Source organism: Pocillopora verrucosa, chromosome 5 (genome assembly GCF_036669915.1).
Source record: "Pocillopora verrucosa isolate sample1 chromosome 5, ASM3666991v2, whole genome shotgun sequence".
NCBI classification, from domain to species: Eukaryota; Metazoa; Cnidaria; class Anthozoa; order Scleractinia; family Pocilloporidae; genus Pocillopora; species Pocillopora verrucosa.
This window is the reverse complement of record NC_089316.1, coordinates 2377413-2391742: the sequence shown is the minus strand read 5'-3', so window position 1 is coordinate 2391742 and position 14330 is coordinate 2377413. Positions and strand designations below refer to the sequence as shown.

Genomic DNA, 14330 nt, shown 5'->3' with positions numbered 1-14330 from the left:
CATGGCTTTTTTTGTTGTTTGATAGTTAATATAAGATGTACATGTAGTGTAACATTAATTGCACAAAATGTGAGTATTGCACCTCACCATAACCACAATATCTACATCAATCTTCAACGAGTAACAACTGTGTATACCTGGTATACATCATTAAAAAAGAAAGTTACATGACGAAGAGGAAGATAGGATATAACAATGATCATTGAAGTCAAAGAAGATGACAGTTATATCTTGATGTTTGGTTCTTGTCTTAATCTTTATTTTCTTAAAATTGTAAACTTTCTAAATTAAATTCATTCTTCCTTTTTAGGCCTTGGCTAAAGGTCTTAAGTGCAGCAGTGCATTATTCAGACATGAAATTGGTGAGTTACAATCATAATCATTTTTGTTAATTCACTTCCTTCACTTCAATGAAGTAATTGGAGGAATTTACATAATCAGGATTCAGTATTTCAGTTGCAGTAACTGTTATGAAATTCCGTAGCTCACACAATTTGCGTCTGATTCTATCTTTGTAGCATACGTCCTTGGTCAGATGCAACATGAGGCAGCCATTCCACAGCTTATAGAGGTGGGTCATATATTTGCAATCAAACTCCACAACATTGTACAATTTGTCTGTTTGAACATGTTCACTTTGTGGCATAATTTCATCAGTCTTGCTTTTCAATCTCTCCTATTCCACAATTTCCCTTCTTCACTTTGCCATCTGTGATAACCACTTTGATTTCAAATTCAAATTACTCTTAGCAAGTTCTTCATATGGGGACATTTCTCTGCTAATAAAAAAACTGACTTAATCACAATTTTTTCATCAATAGAATCTTGAAGATTTAAATGAAAACCCGATGGTGAGACATGAATGTGCTGAGGCACTTGGTTCAATAGCTAAGGTTTGTACATTGTATGTTGGAAGCAATTAATTTAGTAATTTAAATGATGTTGAGATTTTACGCATTTTCTCACAGAGAGAATTCCACATACATGTAGTGTTCATAATTATCATGCAATTAACAATTACCAAACAGTTTAGTTTTATGAAAAACGAGTAAGACTGAGCTTTAAAATGTTGCATGAAAGAGGTGAGATTTTGTGCATGGCTTAAAAAATTGCAATTATTATAATTTTAAGCTCTTGATAACTGTCTTATAATAGTTGATTCCTATTTCAATACCACTCAAGTGAAAGAAGGTTCACTAAGGGTAGCTAAAGATTTGAAAGGTGGATGACTTTCATAAAGGAAAGTCCATTTTTTTAATTCCTAAGTACTTCAATAGGGTTATGGTGGAATCTTTCCATAATTTAAAAACCCTTCATCAGCAGCCTTTCAATATGAATAGTTCATTTCTTTCAGTATCCACTAATTTTGTGATTGTTTCTTCTCAGGATCAGTGTTTAACAGCCTTGGAAAAGTACTCAAAGGATCAAGAAAGAGTTGTGAAGGTTTTTGTCCTCTTTGGAAATGTTGATCACTAAAAGTGTAATTTTAACATTCAAACAGCAGTGTAAGTGTTAAATCTACTCTTTCATTTCCTTTTTCAGGAAAGTTGTGTCGTGGCTTTAGACATGTATGATCATGAGCACAGCAGTGAGTTTCAGTATGCTGACTCACTTGTCAAAATCAGTGAACAGTAAAAAATGGACATAAAAAGTTGCCATTAATAGGTGATGTACATCATCATGGCAAAGTGAACTAGCAACCAAGAGCTTCAGACAAGCTCTTAACCCTTTAACTCTCAGAAGTGATCAACATGAAACTTCTCCCTATAATATCCTTATATATTATCCAGTAAATAGGTAATGAGAATCAGGTAGAAGTTGCCGTCTTGATTTAACACCAAATTCTCATTAATAATTTACAAGGCAATGTGTTGCAGCAAAATGGGAGAATTAAGAATCAGATCTTGGGAGTTAAAGGGTTAAGAGGCTTCTCAACTGCCACATTGCCACAATGCTGTTAAAGATACTATAAAGAGAGTCAAAGATTAAGAGAGACAATGGTTCTGACTGAGTATCTGACACTTGCATCTAATTTCTCCTTACAATTTCACCCCTGAATTATACATTTAGGTCACTAGAATAAAGGAAATAATCTTCAACTTAAGAAACTGTTGATTGTAAAACAAATTCTCCTTGTCAGTACCTTCAGAAATGTATGGAGAACAGTATGAAGAATATGTATACTGATCTCTGTATGTAAAGGCTTAATTATAGCTTCCTTGCCCCATTTTCTTGGAAGATGAAATCATTTCTGTTCAAACAAGTACTTCTCCACGACAAACAGTGTCTGTTAGTGTGTGTCAGATTTTTGGTCACCAGAAGGGAAAAAAAGACCTTTGCTGTTTCCTCTTGCCTAGCATCATATGCCAGTTTTAACACTAATTGTCTCTGCTGACCTGAAACTGGCCAGGTGACCAACATCAACAACATTACCACCACCAAAGAACTCACATCAGACAAACATTCAATTCTGAATAAAGTTAACTTGTTATTACTTAATAAATATTGTCCATCTCAAAATTTTAAGATTAATATAATGGTAATATGACTGAGTGAAGTCCAATTCAATCTGTAATCATATGAATGATTAACAAACTAGGCCTACTGCAAAATAGGAGACTGATTTGTTTATCATGAGTATGATTACAGACAAAATTGGACGACAAAAACTTGTTACCAATTAATCAAAACTACGACAAAATTTGAGACGGAACCAGACATCTGTTATACGTGTTCATGAAAAAAAACAACAGTCACCTTGGCAAAATGCAAGACAACAGCAAGTGCACATGATGCATTCTGTCCACTTACATAGGCATGGTGTTTTACTGTCCCTTTAACTGTGCTATTAACAATGTCCAATTACAAGCATGAAGCATACACCATCCTATTACTGCTCAAATGGGGCAGGTTATAACCAATCATGTTCCAGAATTTTGTCATAGTTTTGATTATAAGTTAAAAAGAACAGAACAGCATCATAATGAACAGATGAAAAAAATGTACCTCATTTATTAAATGAGAACAGGTTGATGTAAGGACATGTTTATCACTTGAATAGGAAAAATGAAACAGAAATTAATTCAGGAAGTCCATTTATTCCAAGTAATCCTTCAAAATATAAATTTGCAGACTCCAGTAAAAAGGAAATACATGGCATTTAGTGAACTATTAAATTGTTGCCAAATGTATTAAGGTTCAAGCAAAACCCATGCACCATAACATGAAAGTTATATTGTTTTCAATCAGTTTCCAGCACTGTTGAGTGTGTACATTTGTCTTTTCCCTATACTTCCTACGGTGCAATAGTTATGATGTTAAAACTTAATAATGCATGTTGGCCAACAAGACCTTCATTTTGTTCAGTTTTCGTTCTTGAAGAAAACAAAATGGTCTAATCTAAAAGAGTTCTTGCTCAAGACTCAAGGTTTGATCAGCAAACATGGCAGAAAGTTATTTGCCTTATATTTCATTGTAACAATGTCCAATAAAAGTGTGTTGTATTTTCACGTGAAAACATTGCTGTGCTTAGTGATGACAGTTTGTTCTTTGAATCCATGGGGTGTGATCTGCATGTTAATTCCCCATCTACATATTACACAATTCCAAGCAAACCAGTGATGATACTGGGGAGACTGTAGTGAAACAACACCAAATTTCTCCATAACAACCAGGAAAAATACATAGATATCAATGAGGAGAAAAAGCTTTCAGAAATTGACAGTGAAAGGACTGATTAAGCCTCATGTAAATCACTGGTAAGACAATTTGCTCAAGTTCCCTCAATCACTGGCTGTCAGCACTGCCATTAAAAAAAAGAAACTTGGTGTCACTAACTGATTTCTTTCTGTTAAAATATTAAATAACTTCCCTTGGTACAATTTGTTTGCACCTCATAACCAAAGAATATGAGTTTTCTACTTTAGCACTTATTGCTATTAAGAAAAAAAATAATACTGATACAGAAATCAAAACTAGTAAAGTTAAAAAAAAAGGTTGGTAACTTCTGTCTAATGATCCCACAGCCCCCAAAATACAGCCTGTTAAATTAGAAAAAGACTACAATATGCCCAAACTTAAATGCAGAAGTTTCAAAATTAGTTGTTGCAGACCCTGGCAGCACTGTATGCTAATCCATCCTCAATGTAAAATATATATGATTTTAACCAGAGCATCATCAAACTGAAAAAAAAAGAGAAAATAAAACAATAAATTACATAAACAATGGTAACAGAATGGAGTGGAGTAAAATTAGGGGACAATCAAGAAAATATGGAATATCATGACCTGAGCAGTTTTTTTTTCCTTTTTCATACCCTTCAGCATACCCAGGATCTTTCAACACAATCTTATAATTGGAATATAATGCCAGTTAGTACCTCAAACCTCTTAGCTGACCACGCTTGAAGGGACACAGAGTGGCAACTAAAACAGTCACTGATCCACATAATTAGAAGATAAAACAATCTCCGACTAAACATGTCAACAAAAAGAAGAGCTCATTGCAGGAAACCTATACACTGAGAATCAACTTTACATCAACTCTGATAAAGTGATTTTAATCACTTTATCAGAGTTGATGTAAAAGCTCTTGCATGCACATATGCTAAGGCTAGACTAAGTGTAATTGCATTAGCAATGTATGATGTAGTCTGGAAGTTCAGTCTAGACAACCAAGCAACCTTCTATACCATAAATAACAGCTCACAAAGCATGAAGAGGATTTTTGGTGTCTAGGTTTAAGGGAATGCATAACAACTTTAAGAAGCATGCAAACGTAAGAATCGGCTGCAAATACATTATTCTTACCATGTTGAACATTACGCACTAGCCAGCTCTGGGGGCAGTGCTGCTTTAGGATGCTTGCTCTCAAAGTGTTGCTTGTAAGTTTTAGGGTCAGGCATCTGTGACTGAATTGAAAAGATAATCTTCTCAGAAATCATACTTTTCAGATATTCAGGCTTCAAAATTTCTTAGCTGTGTTCATTACTTTGAATAAAATTTGTTATTTGTCTTTGTCCACTGGCATACATGTAGGTTCTCAACATGAAAAATCTTTTCTTGACCCCTTATGTTAGGTTAATAACTTCTTAACTCCCAGGAGTGACCTAGAGAGAATTTCTCTCTACATAATCACTTCAATATCAAGCAGACAAGTAATGAGAATAAATAAAAAAATTTAATAAAGTGATTATTAGTTGATCCAATGCCAAATTCTCAGAACCATCGCCATAAGTATTGTAGTAGAGCAGACAGAGGGGAGAATTAAAAATGAGATCTTGGGAGTGAAAGGGTGAAAAGTCAGCATTTTCTGTACCTTGCATACAGTGCATGTGAAGACTAACGCCTTCAGTGCTGCTGACTTTTGATCATGTCCTTGGGCTTTCTTCAACTTCTCCTGCTTCTGGGCATTTTTCTGTTGGGACTGAAACTTTTGGTGACCACGAGCCATTTCGAACTGATAAAAATTATAAAATAATATTAGCAGTCATTGATTTACAGAATTTTCTTCACAATGCAGTATGGTAAAGGTAATTATCGTCATATCCATTTGCTATGTAATTATTTCCCTCTTGGTGTCTCAATTGGGAAATTTTCATTATTTATTTATCACATGGTTTTCATATTGCTGTACGTCTGCTCAGTTTTGGATCACAGGAGACATCAAAATGTGGTAACAAAAAGGTGGCACACGATGCTTAGTGTACCACCAATCTTTAACCACATTTTGATATATTCTACAATATGTTACAGTAACCGTACAGAGCCACCCCAACATGGAATCTATTTATTTTACATAATACAGAAGCAAATGTCAATAGCGATGTCATCCATGTGTCTGTCCTCCTATAGATCATAGGTAAGAACCAATCAGAATGCACACGTACAGTAGCCCATTTTATAGTGGTTTGCCAAGCCTTTGAATAGGAGTGAGGCTATAGTTGATCCTGTTATGATACAAACCTTGCTGCTTTTCAAACGTAAAGTACTTTAATACCATGCTAACTAGATACTGGTCTCTAACAAAACATAGTCACCTTCAGCCTCGCTCTAAAACAAAGGCTAGGCAACTAAGTACACAACTGTAAAATGGCCTATTCCAGCTTATCATATAATTTCATGTTTTCTTTTTTATCGTTCCATACGCGTGATTTTAATTTGGCCAAAAAGTCTTTCTCAAAAATCGGTAACCTAAAAATCTAAAAAATGACTTTCCAGTCCAACTAATTTAAAAAGAGACATCTAGAGGCACACTCTGTGTCTTTGTAAAAAGGCAGTGAAAATGAGGGTAGAAGTCTGAGTCAATACAGCAAATCAAATAATTCCTGTACCAATACTTAATCTGGTTTGAAGTCCAAATTGTTCGAGTAAGCCAACTGATCATGCTAAAACCAAAATCATGACCATCATTAAAGGTAGTACAGTTTATTCTATCACCGGTTAAATATGAGAAAACACTACTAATTCTGAACTACGGAAACGACGGCCATTTTTGGCCCCGACTTAATGAATTCTTTGAAATCAAAACTTTCAAGCTCTTTCTTGGCATCTTCCACCTACCCCCAAAAGAGAAAATATTTAAAAATTTATTTTTACTGGTACCTACCTCAAAATATGTTGGTGATTTAACCTAAAACTGAACGGCAAATAAAAACAATTTACTAAGCATGTACCTTTCTATACTCTTCGTTGATTCGAATGAATGACGTCACAGTATCCAAACTTCTTTCCAGGCTACCCACAAGGAACGCCTCGTAGAAATGTGACTCAGAGGTGTCTTCGTCCAATATCATCGACTGGAAGATCTGGAGAAATTGAAATTAGGATTGGAAATTCAACCGTAGGGCAGGTAGTATTCCTTTTTGTAACAGGGAGGATATGGAAAGATTTATGGGCTCTAGTTTAATTTTTGCACCTCAAATGAATTCGAGCTGCTCTTAAACAGCACGTGAGGTAATAGTACTGTCGCCAGTTTGTGTAACCATCTGACAGATGTTTGATGCTTGGAAATTGTAAGATCATCGCGTTGAAAAGATGAACCACAGGTCTAATTACGTAGCTGCTCGTGCAGTTTTATCTGCTGTGACTGTTTTTTCTTCTCTGTCGTCTTTGGCGCGCGTTAAAAAAACTATTATTTGGAGGTTGTATTGGATCCAATAATAAATGGTGACTAATCAGCTGATACATTTCATTGATGGAGAACATAAATTCGAGAAAGATAGATAGAGTAGGGAAAGAATGGGGGGGGGGGGGGAGGATCACGTGAAAAGTGAAATGAGAGGCCTAGGTTTATAAGATAGTGTGAGTAGTGTAGGAAAAGTATGAGTAAAAGCATTTTAATAGAGCAATGCATCAATTTCTTCAAATATATTTGGAAGTCACACGAGAAAGGTATGTTAAATATGTTAGAAGAGGCACAAACCCTTCCTCTCCTCCCCCTCCCCATCCCTTCATGTATCACTTCTTCATAAAACTTGCACGGATTAGTAACTATTGGACAGAGATATTTCCAAAAGAATATTAACACTTGTAGATCTATATCACACACAGAATTCTTGATACCCCTCCTAACCTGTCTTTTTTTCTGTTTGAATTTGTCTTTTTCAGTTGAAGAAAGGGTCACAAGTATTAATTAGGCAGTGTCAATTGGAAGGTAAACATTTAGCAAGATATTCCTGCAGGAATCGCAACATCCAATGAGCTTAGCATGTCACAGATTGATCAGCACATCACAGAAGTGGCTGAGACAATTTTTTTGGGTTCACAATAAACAAAGACATAAAGGTGAGGTACATAACCTGCTAAAGTTTTCACAAACACATGACCTGAAACTCATGGTGTCAGCAAGTAGTTTTCCTAACCACTCCTCTATACTGTTGAGGCCATAACCACACATACATGTCTGAAGATGTTTGTCAACATATATGCATGGTGTATTTATCAAAGCCCTCAATACATATATGGATAATGCCAAAAAAAAACATATTTGTGATGAATGAAAACTCCAATCAACTTAGCCCTTTACGCTCTCTACAGAATTGGTACTATAATACTGATGAAGGGGATTTGTGCGACAATCAGGGGCTGCTAAAATTGATGATCATTTACTATATTCTCATGACCTTTATATTTGATTCAAGAGTGAGAATTATGGAGAAATTAGAGGCAAGTCACCCTTTGGGTATATAGGGTTAACATATCAATTGAAGGGTACATTTAATCTGAATTGACCCCTACCATGCTTTGAACACTCAAACACCCTCTATCCATAGTGTATAAGTCCATTAATTCTTGTCTCATTGGTCGCAGAGCATGCATATGAGTTGAACTATCAAATGTACTGCGTAGTAGGGATTAAACTAACTAAATAAACCTCCATTAAGAAATCCTTTTCATTTTAAGCTGAAAGTGCTAGTAAATAATTAGTAAATGAAATAATTTTGTTAAGTATCTATTTTCAGGCCTGTATTCACATCCAAGTATAGAGATATCATCCTGAAAATAATCACTATGTGTGCTTTTTCTTTCTTTTCTTTAATTTGCAACTTTTCTTGCTAATTATAGGCTGTGTGTCCCAGTTTTCCTCATTTGCCTATGTCTGGGGAGCTGGGGATGGAGGTCAGTTGGGGACTGGTATCCAGAAGCACAGTCCAGTGCCAATCAGGCTTCCTCTTTCAGCTGAGGTAGCTTTTTATTAAAACTGATTCATTTTTTTACTTAATATTTAATTGTAAATATATTTTTAAAAGCTCATATTACCATGTTTGTGCAGGTCTCTCACATTGGTTGTGGTTATGGATTCACAGTAGCAGTTGAAGCAGGAATCCCCAGGCTGTGGACCACTGGTTTAAACACATTTTCACAGCTTGGAAGACCACAGACATGCAGTGATTTGGAAAGTATGATGTGTATTACACTTCTTTCATTGTTTGATCAGGTTGAGCTGCTTTATGGGACTTAACATTGGCTCAAACATGTTAATCACAGCTTAATGGAGACATAGGAATGAAAGTGATTATTTTTATCACATAATAGTAAAGAGCACTAAATAAGAACTATTTTTAAATGTGTACAAGTTGTATGTGCTTCCAGGCAGAATTGAAATTTAGTGTAACATTATCTCTTGGGGTTCAATATTGTAGACTTAACTTACAACAAGCACAACTCATGGATGACAACATGTCTAGGAATCATACTGAGATAACAGTTGCAGAAGACGAGTGCCCTCACCACACTGACTGTGCTTCTCAAGATTCTTGATTTAACTTGAGAAATGTGTTAGAACATGGTGTTTTGTGTTCAATCTCTTGTGCAGTTGAGTCTGTTCCAAGGTCTGTTGGTCTCCATACAAATATACCTTTATCAATGCAAGTCCAGCAGATTTCTTGTGGAAGATCACATTCAGCCATATTATTAGACAACGGAGAAGGTAATTTTGTTATGTTACTGGGAAAGCAATAAAATAAACTATACAAGTTGCTTACTACAATTTATTCGTAGGATTGTTAGTGGGAACATTTTAAATAAAAAAAATTAAAGATTGCACAACTCATACATTGACTGGATGACAATGACTGTTATGGACTACATGTAAAAGAGTCATTTTTGGTATCAGGGTGAAGCTTGTCATGTTGATTGATGTGAACTATGTGAGTTTTCTGAGATCAAATTGATGACTTCATGGATAATGTCAGAGTTTGTGGCTTCTTTCCAAAAGAACTAACAGAAAGTCTGGAGGTCATGGAATTAGGTAATGAAAGATTTGGGTGTACTGTGATTTAAGTTTATAACCATCATTGTCTGTTAATGTTGTTATGCAGTCTGGACCTGGGGTGGAAATTTCCATGGACAGTGTGGAAATGGAAGCAAAGAAGCAAGATCTATTGAAGAAATTACCAAGATACCTAATATTACAAGTAAGATCAAACAGGTGAGTTTGGATTGGAATTCTATTTGTTGATTTGCATGATGAATTGTATATGTCATATTTTTTCAATTTTGTTTCTTCAGATAGCATGTGGCTTGGACCACACCCTTCTGTTGTCAACTGATGGCACAGTGATGTCCTGTGGGTGGGGTGCTGATGGACAAACTGGTACAGGCTACAATTCTACTATCAATGCTTTATTTCATTGCTCCAGTGTAAAACATGTGCAAGTATAACTCATGAATGCTCCAAAAAACGTGTTCAGTAAGCCTTGTGTTTTGTGTGCTGGTCTGATCTATGGATGGAGATCAATGTGTGGTGTTCTTCATCAAGAGTGGAGCTTTAATGTCAGAAATTATTTGAACGCAGCTTGTTAACCTGCAGTCAAACATGCTAGCATCTAAGCCAACACATTTCTCCAGACTTATTGACTCTCTATGCGATTAAGTATCATGGTTATAACACTACACCATCAACCCTTTCAAAACTGTCTTTAGAATTATGGTTTACCAACTAAAACAGACTATTCGTAATAGATTTCAACCAGTACTGCACCATATCATCTGTCAATAATAGCTTGGACCAAACAAAATGATCAAAGTTCACAGATAGATTGAATGCAACAATCTTAACTGACCCATGGTGTGGGCAACTTGATAAAACCAGTCAACAAAACCAAATGACCTTGATTCTTACAGTCACTGGCATGACAGCAAAAGCAACCAACTAAGGATCAAAAGCCAGACTTAAAACTCTACAACAACAATCAGCTCCTTCCTTGACTCTGATGATCATCATCACATCTGAGCAATCAGATCAAACAATCAAATTGGGTCATCTTTCCTTGATTTTTAATTTCCAAAGGTTTGAATCATTTTGAAGATGAGGCAACATGTAAGATCCTCGAGGGAGAACTGAAAGATGTGAGGATAAAACAAATTGCAACTTCAGGAGATTGCTGCTTGGTACTATCAGGTAATGGGTTTTTGAGCCATTGAATTATTTTTTATTCTCCTAACTGGTACCTACTTATTTCGTCGTCAGCTAGTCTGGAGAATTCAGCGCTTTATCAAAACAATACGCTCAGTTACACAGTGCAGTTATGGCTATGCACTAAAATTATTTTATTTTACAGATGAAGGTGAAGTGTTTTCGTGGGGAAACAACGAATATAGACAGCTTGCTGTTGATAAAGAAGATGAACAAGTATGTCTGCAACACATATTCTGATAGGTTTATAACATTTACCAATTGAAACAAACAATTATTTAGCCAAATGAACAAAGGGGGTAAGTTTCTAAAGAAACTGTGATGCAGCGTCGGTGGGAGAGTAGAACAGGGTAATTTCGTATTATCAACCGAGTTGATAACGTTCATTGGCCACCGTAAAGAGTTTAAAACCTGACGTTTCGGGCGTTGGCCCCAATCGCCCTGACGAAGGGCTAACGCTCGAAACATCAGCTTTTAAACTCTTTACGGTGGCCAATTTACGTTATCAAATCAGTTGATAATACCAAATTACCTAACTATTTAGTAAGTGTAGGCTGAAGAAATCCAGTGCACTTGTCTCTTATGAACCTGATAATAGCCGCAGCTTACTGGCGAGTTCTCTTTAACTCAATGGTAGAGCATCTCAGCTGGAAATCGTCAGTTGTGGAGTGGATTTCGACTCCTTGCGTGCACCTCATTATTCCCTTAAAAACACGCTTGTGTCAAAACGAACAATTTCTCAGTATTTTTGACAGGAAACGCGTCTCTACGAATCTCGTGCTTGTGTTAGCTCAGATGCTGTACATTATTGTATAGTTCTATCTTCCCGTGGCTGTAACTGTATGTTTGATCTGCGTTCTTATTTTTGATGATGTTGTTTCTCTATAATTTCCATTCATTCACTTGTAATTTCTGTTGTTGTCTCTTTATTTGTTGTCGCTAAGTTTGCAGTCCCCATGAGAGCAACTCTGCTGAGAAACCTTCCACAGGTTCAACAAGTTGCCGCTGGAGGTTCATTTTGTGTAGCTCTCACTGGTAAGTAAATCACATTACGGCATGTTTTCAAACAGAAGAAAATCCACCGTCACAACAAGGATAATATTCTACTAAAAAGTGGTTGCCGAATTTAAGATTTATCACAACACAGCAGCATATTAACTGTGAGTCAGTAAGAACCCTCGTTCTCCCTGATAAACGAGAAAGAAAAGGGAAACTCGGAGGGTATACTTCAAATTGCCAAATCATAGTAGTTACCGAACCCGTACTCAGTTATACAACTGTATACTCTTGTAACCAACCAATCAACATTTCTACCAGCTTCATGACAGTCTTTCTCGAAACTTTTTATTAGTTTCTCGATGATTCAATCTATGGAACCTCGCCCTCACTGCGATTTTTGTCATCTTTCTCCTTTCCCTCCACCAATTAGTCACTGGAGAACTTTACAGTTGGGGATATGGGGTCCTCGGACATGGTAAAGAAGTTTCCTTTTCAAAGAGGCCAAGAAAAATCGAGGAGTTCTCCAGCATAGATGACGCTGTTTCAACCTTGATTTGTGGCCCTGACAGTTGCGGTGTGGTAACAGGTTTGTATTAGAAAAACATTTGGGATCATGTCTAATGAGCGCACCTCGGTCTCTGGTGCACTGCTGCCACCCCTGGAATGCCACAGTGTGATTCATTATAGATACTCCCTCCCCCTGCAAATCATTCACCTAGCATGTATTGGTACTCCTGGGTGGAGAGGAGCACCGTTGGAGTTTGATGTCCTGACCCCCTTCCCCCCCCTTAAAAAAAAAAAAAAAGACGTTAGGCATCTGAACCTCTTCCTCTAAGGTCCAACGTGCTAACCACGAGATCATCACGTGTGCAATTTCTTTTCACGCACACGCAAATGGACGTATTCCCTCTAGAAAACGGAAATGCATTTTCTAGGTTGCTAGATAGATATCCTCATTTTAGTATAACCATAGGTCGAATTTGTTTGATATTTATTCGAAATCATGGCTTTGCTGCGGAGACTACCTAGTTTCGTTTGCTTCTAGAGTTGGTTAGGGTTAGTTATACAGTTTGTTTTATGTCACACCTTCTTCTGTAATTTCAAATATATCCATATATCCATATTTCCCAATACACTACTCCACAGTTACAGTTGTTTAATTTCGAAACATTGACGCACTAGGAGCCCCTAGGAAGCAGTCAGATGCACGACATTAGACAAAACCGGGACTTAAGTTGATGAATTTTTCGTGAGTCACATTTCTTTTTGTTCTCAGAATCAGGAAACTTGTACACCTGGGGTAGGGGGTCATTTGGGAGACTGGGTCTTGGCTCCACACTCGATCAATGGACGCCTAAAAGGGTGAGTAGCACTTAGTAAGCATTAGTGACCTGGCCTTGCAAGTTGAGTCTTAAAGTAAACCGAACGGTGGTACGAACGGACAGACGGAACGACGGACTCATCATTCGACGAATTTTTTCGAGTTCCTTTGGCTACGTTTTGGCCTGTTAAACTTCTTGAGCGAGATTTAGGTGAAACCCTCTTTTATTTCTGGATTTTCAGGTGGAAGTACCGGGCAAAGTAAAGGAAGTGACGTGTGGCTTAGATCACATGGCAGTCATAGTGGCATGTAACTAGTGCAACTTTGTCACGTGAAGAGCGTACGTGGGAGTGACTTCGCGCCGGAACATTGGCACAAAAATGTTTTCATGAATTGAACCTAGCTGTTTCGCTGCCAGTGAAGCAAGAGAAACGTAGCGGCGGATGTTTGAAATATTAAAGGAAATATCAAAAGTCAGGGAAGATTTTCAAGAGATCATCACTTGCATGAGATTTGTATTCTCATTTAAATTATTACAATTTTCTCTTTGCTTAACAGAAGCTTTCTTAGACGTGTGTAAGAAAGTCTAAGAGGAGTCCTCACTATTTCGCAATTGTTCTTACGTGGAAAACCTACACAGGCCTTAACCCTTTAACTCCCGAGATCTCATTAGTAATTCTCCTTAATGTCTGTCATACAATTCTTATGATGTTAACTTGGAGAATTTGGTATTGGATCAACTAATAATCCCCGAATTGATATCTTTCTTTATTCTCGTCACTTCTATGCTCGATATTGTATTGATATTGTAAGGAGAAATTCTCTCTTGGTCACTCATGGGAGGTAAAAGGTTAAGGGCCTTCTCTGAGATGCTGTTAAAAAGTTATGCGTGAATAGTTCTGTTGCATTCGGCAAGAAGAGGAGAGAGGAATTAGATGTTATTTTTAAATTCTCTCCACTCAAAATAAACAAAAGAACAAAACAAAAACAATCACTTATGATTACAGTTTGGTAATATTCTAACAATAAAGAATAATGTCCGAACATTAAAGACGCTACCTTAAAATCCGTTTAGTTTCAAAATGCAGAGAA

The 14330-nt window shown here is 36.7% G+C and overlaps 2 protein-coding genes across 2 annotated transcripts in view; both read left to right on the top strand.

Annotated features, from left to right (window-relative positions):
* LOC131768545 (deoxyhypusine hydroxylase) overlaps positions 1 to 3507 on the top strand; it is an 8219-nt gene extending 4712 nt beyond the window's left edge. The window contains exons 10-14 of the mRNA XM_059084265.2: positions 311 to 362; positions 519 to 571; positions 822 to 893; positions 1387 to 1443; positions 1543 to 3507. Coding sequence (XP_058940248.2) covers positions 311 to 362; positions 519 to 571; positions 822 to 893; positions 1387 to 1443; positions 1543 to 1635 — 327 coding nt within the window. The 3' untranslated portion in view covers positions 1636 to 3507. The remainder of the gene's footprint in view (positions 1 to 310; positions 363 to 518; positions 572 to 821; positions 894 to 1386; positions 1444 to 1542) is intronic.
* Positions 3508 to 6740: 3233 nt separating this feature from the next.
* LOC131768611 (RCC1-like G exchanging factor-like protein) lies at positions 6741 to 14325 on the top strand. The gene is made up of 13 exons (XM_059084337.2): positions 6741 to 6850; positions 7609 to 7785; positions 8566 to 8684; positions 8774 to 8900; positions 9317 to 9430; positions 9822 to 9931; positions 10012 to 10096; positions 10793 to 10903; positions 11064 to 11134; positions 11863 to 11953; positions 12348 to 12503; positions 13194 to 13279; positions 13481 to 14325. The coding sequence occupies exons 2-13, from the start codon at positions 7698 to 7700 to the stop codon at positions 13553 to 13555; spliced, it is 1233 nt and encodes a 410-aa protein (XP_058940320.2). The 5' UTR covers positions 6741 to 6850; positions 7609 to 7697; the 3' UTR covers positions 13556 to 14325.
* The last annotated feature ends 5 nt before the right edge of the window (positions 14326 to 14330 follow it).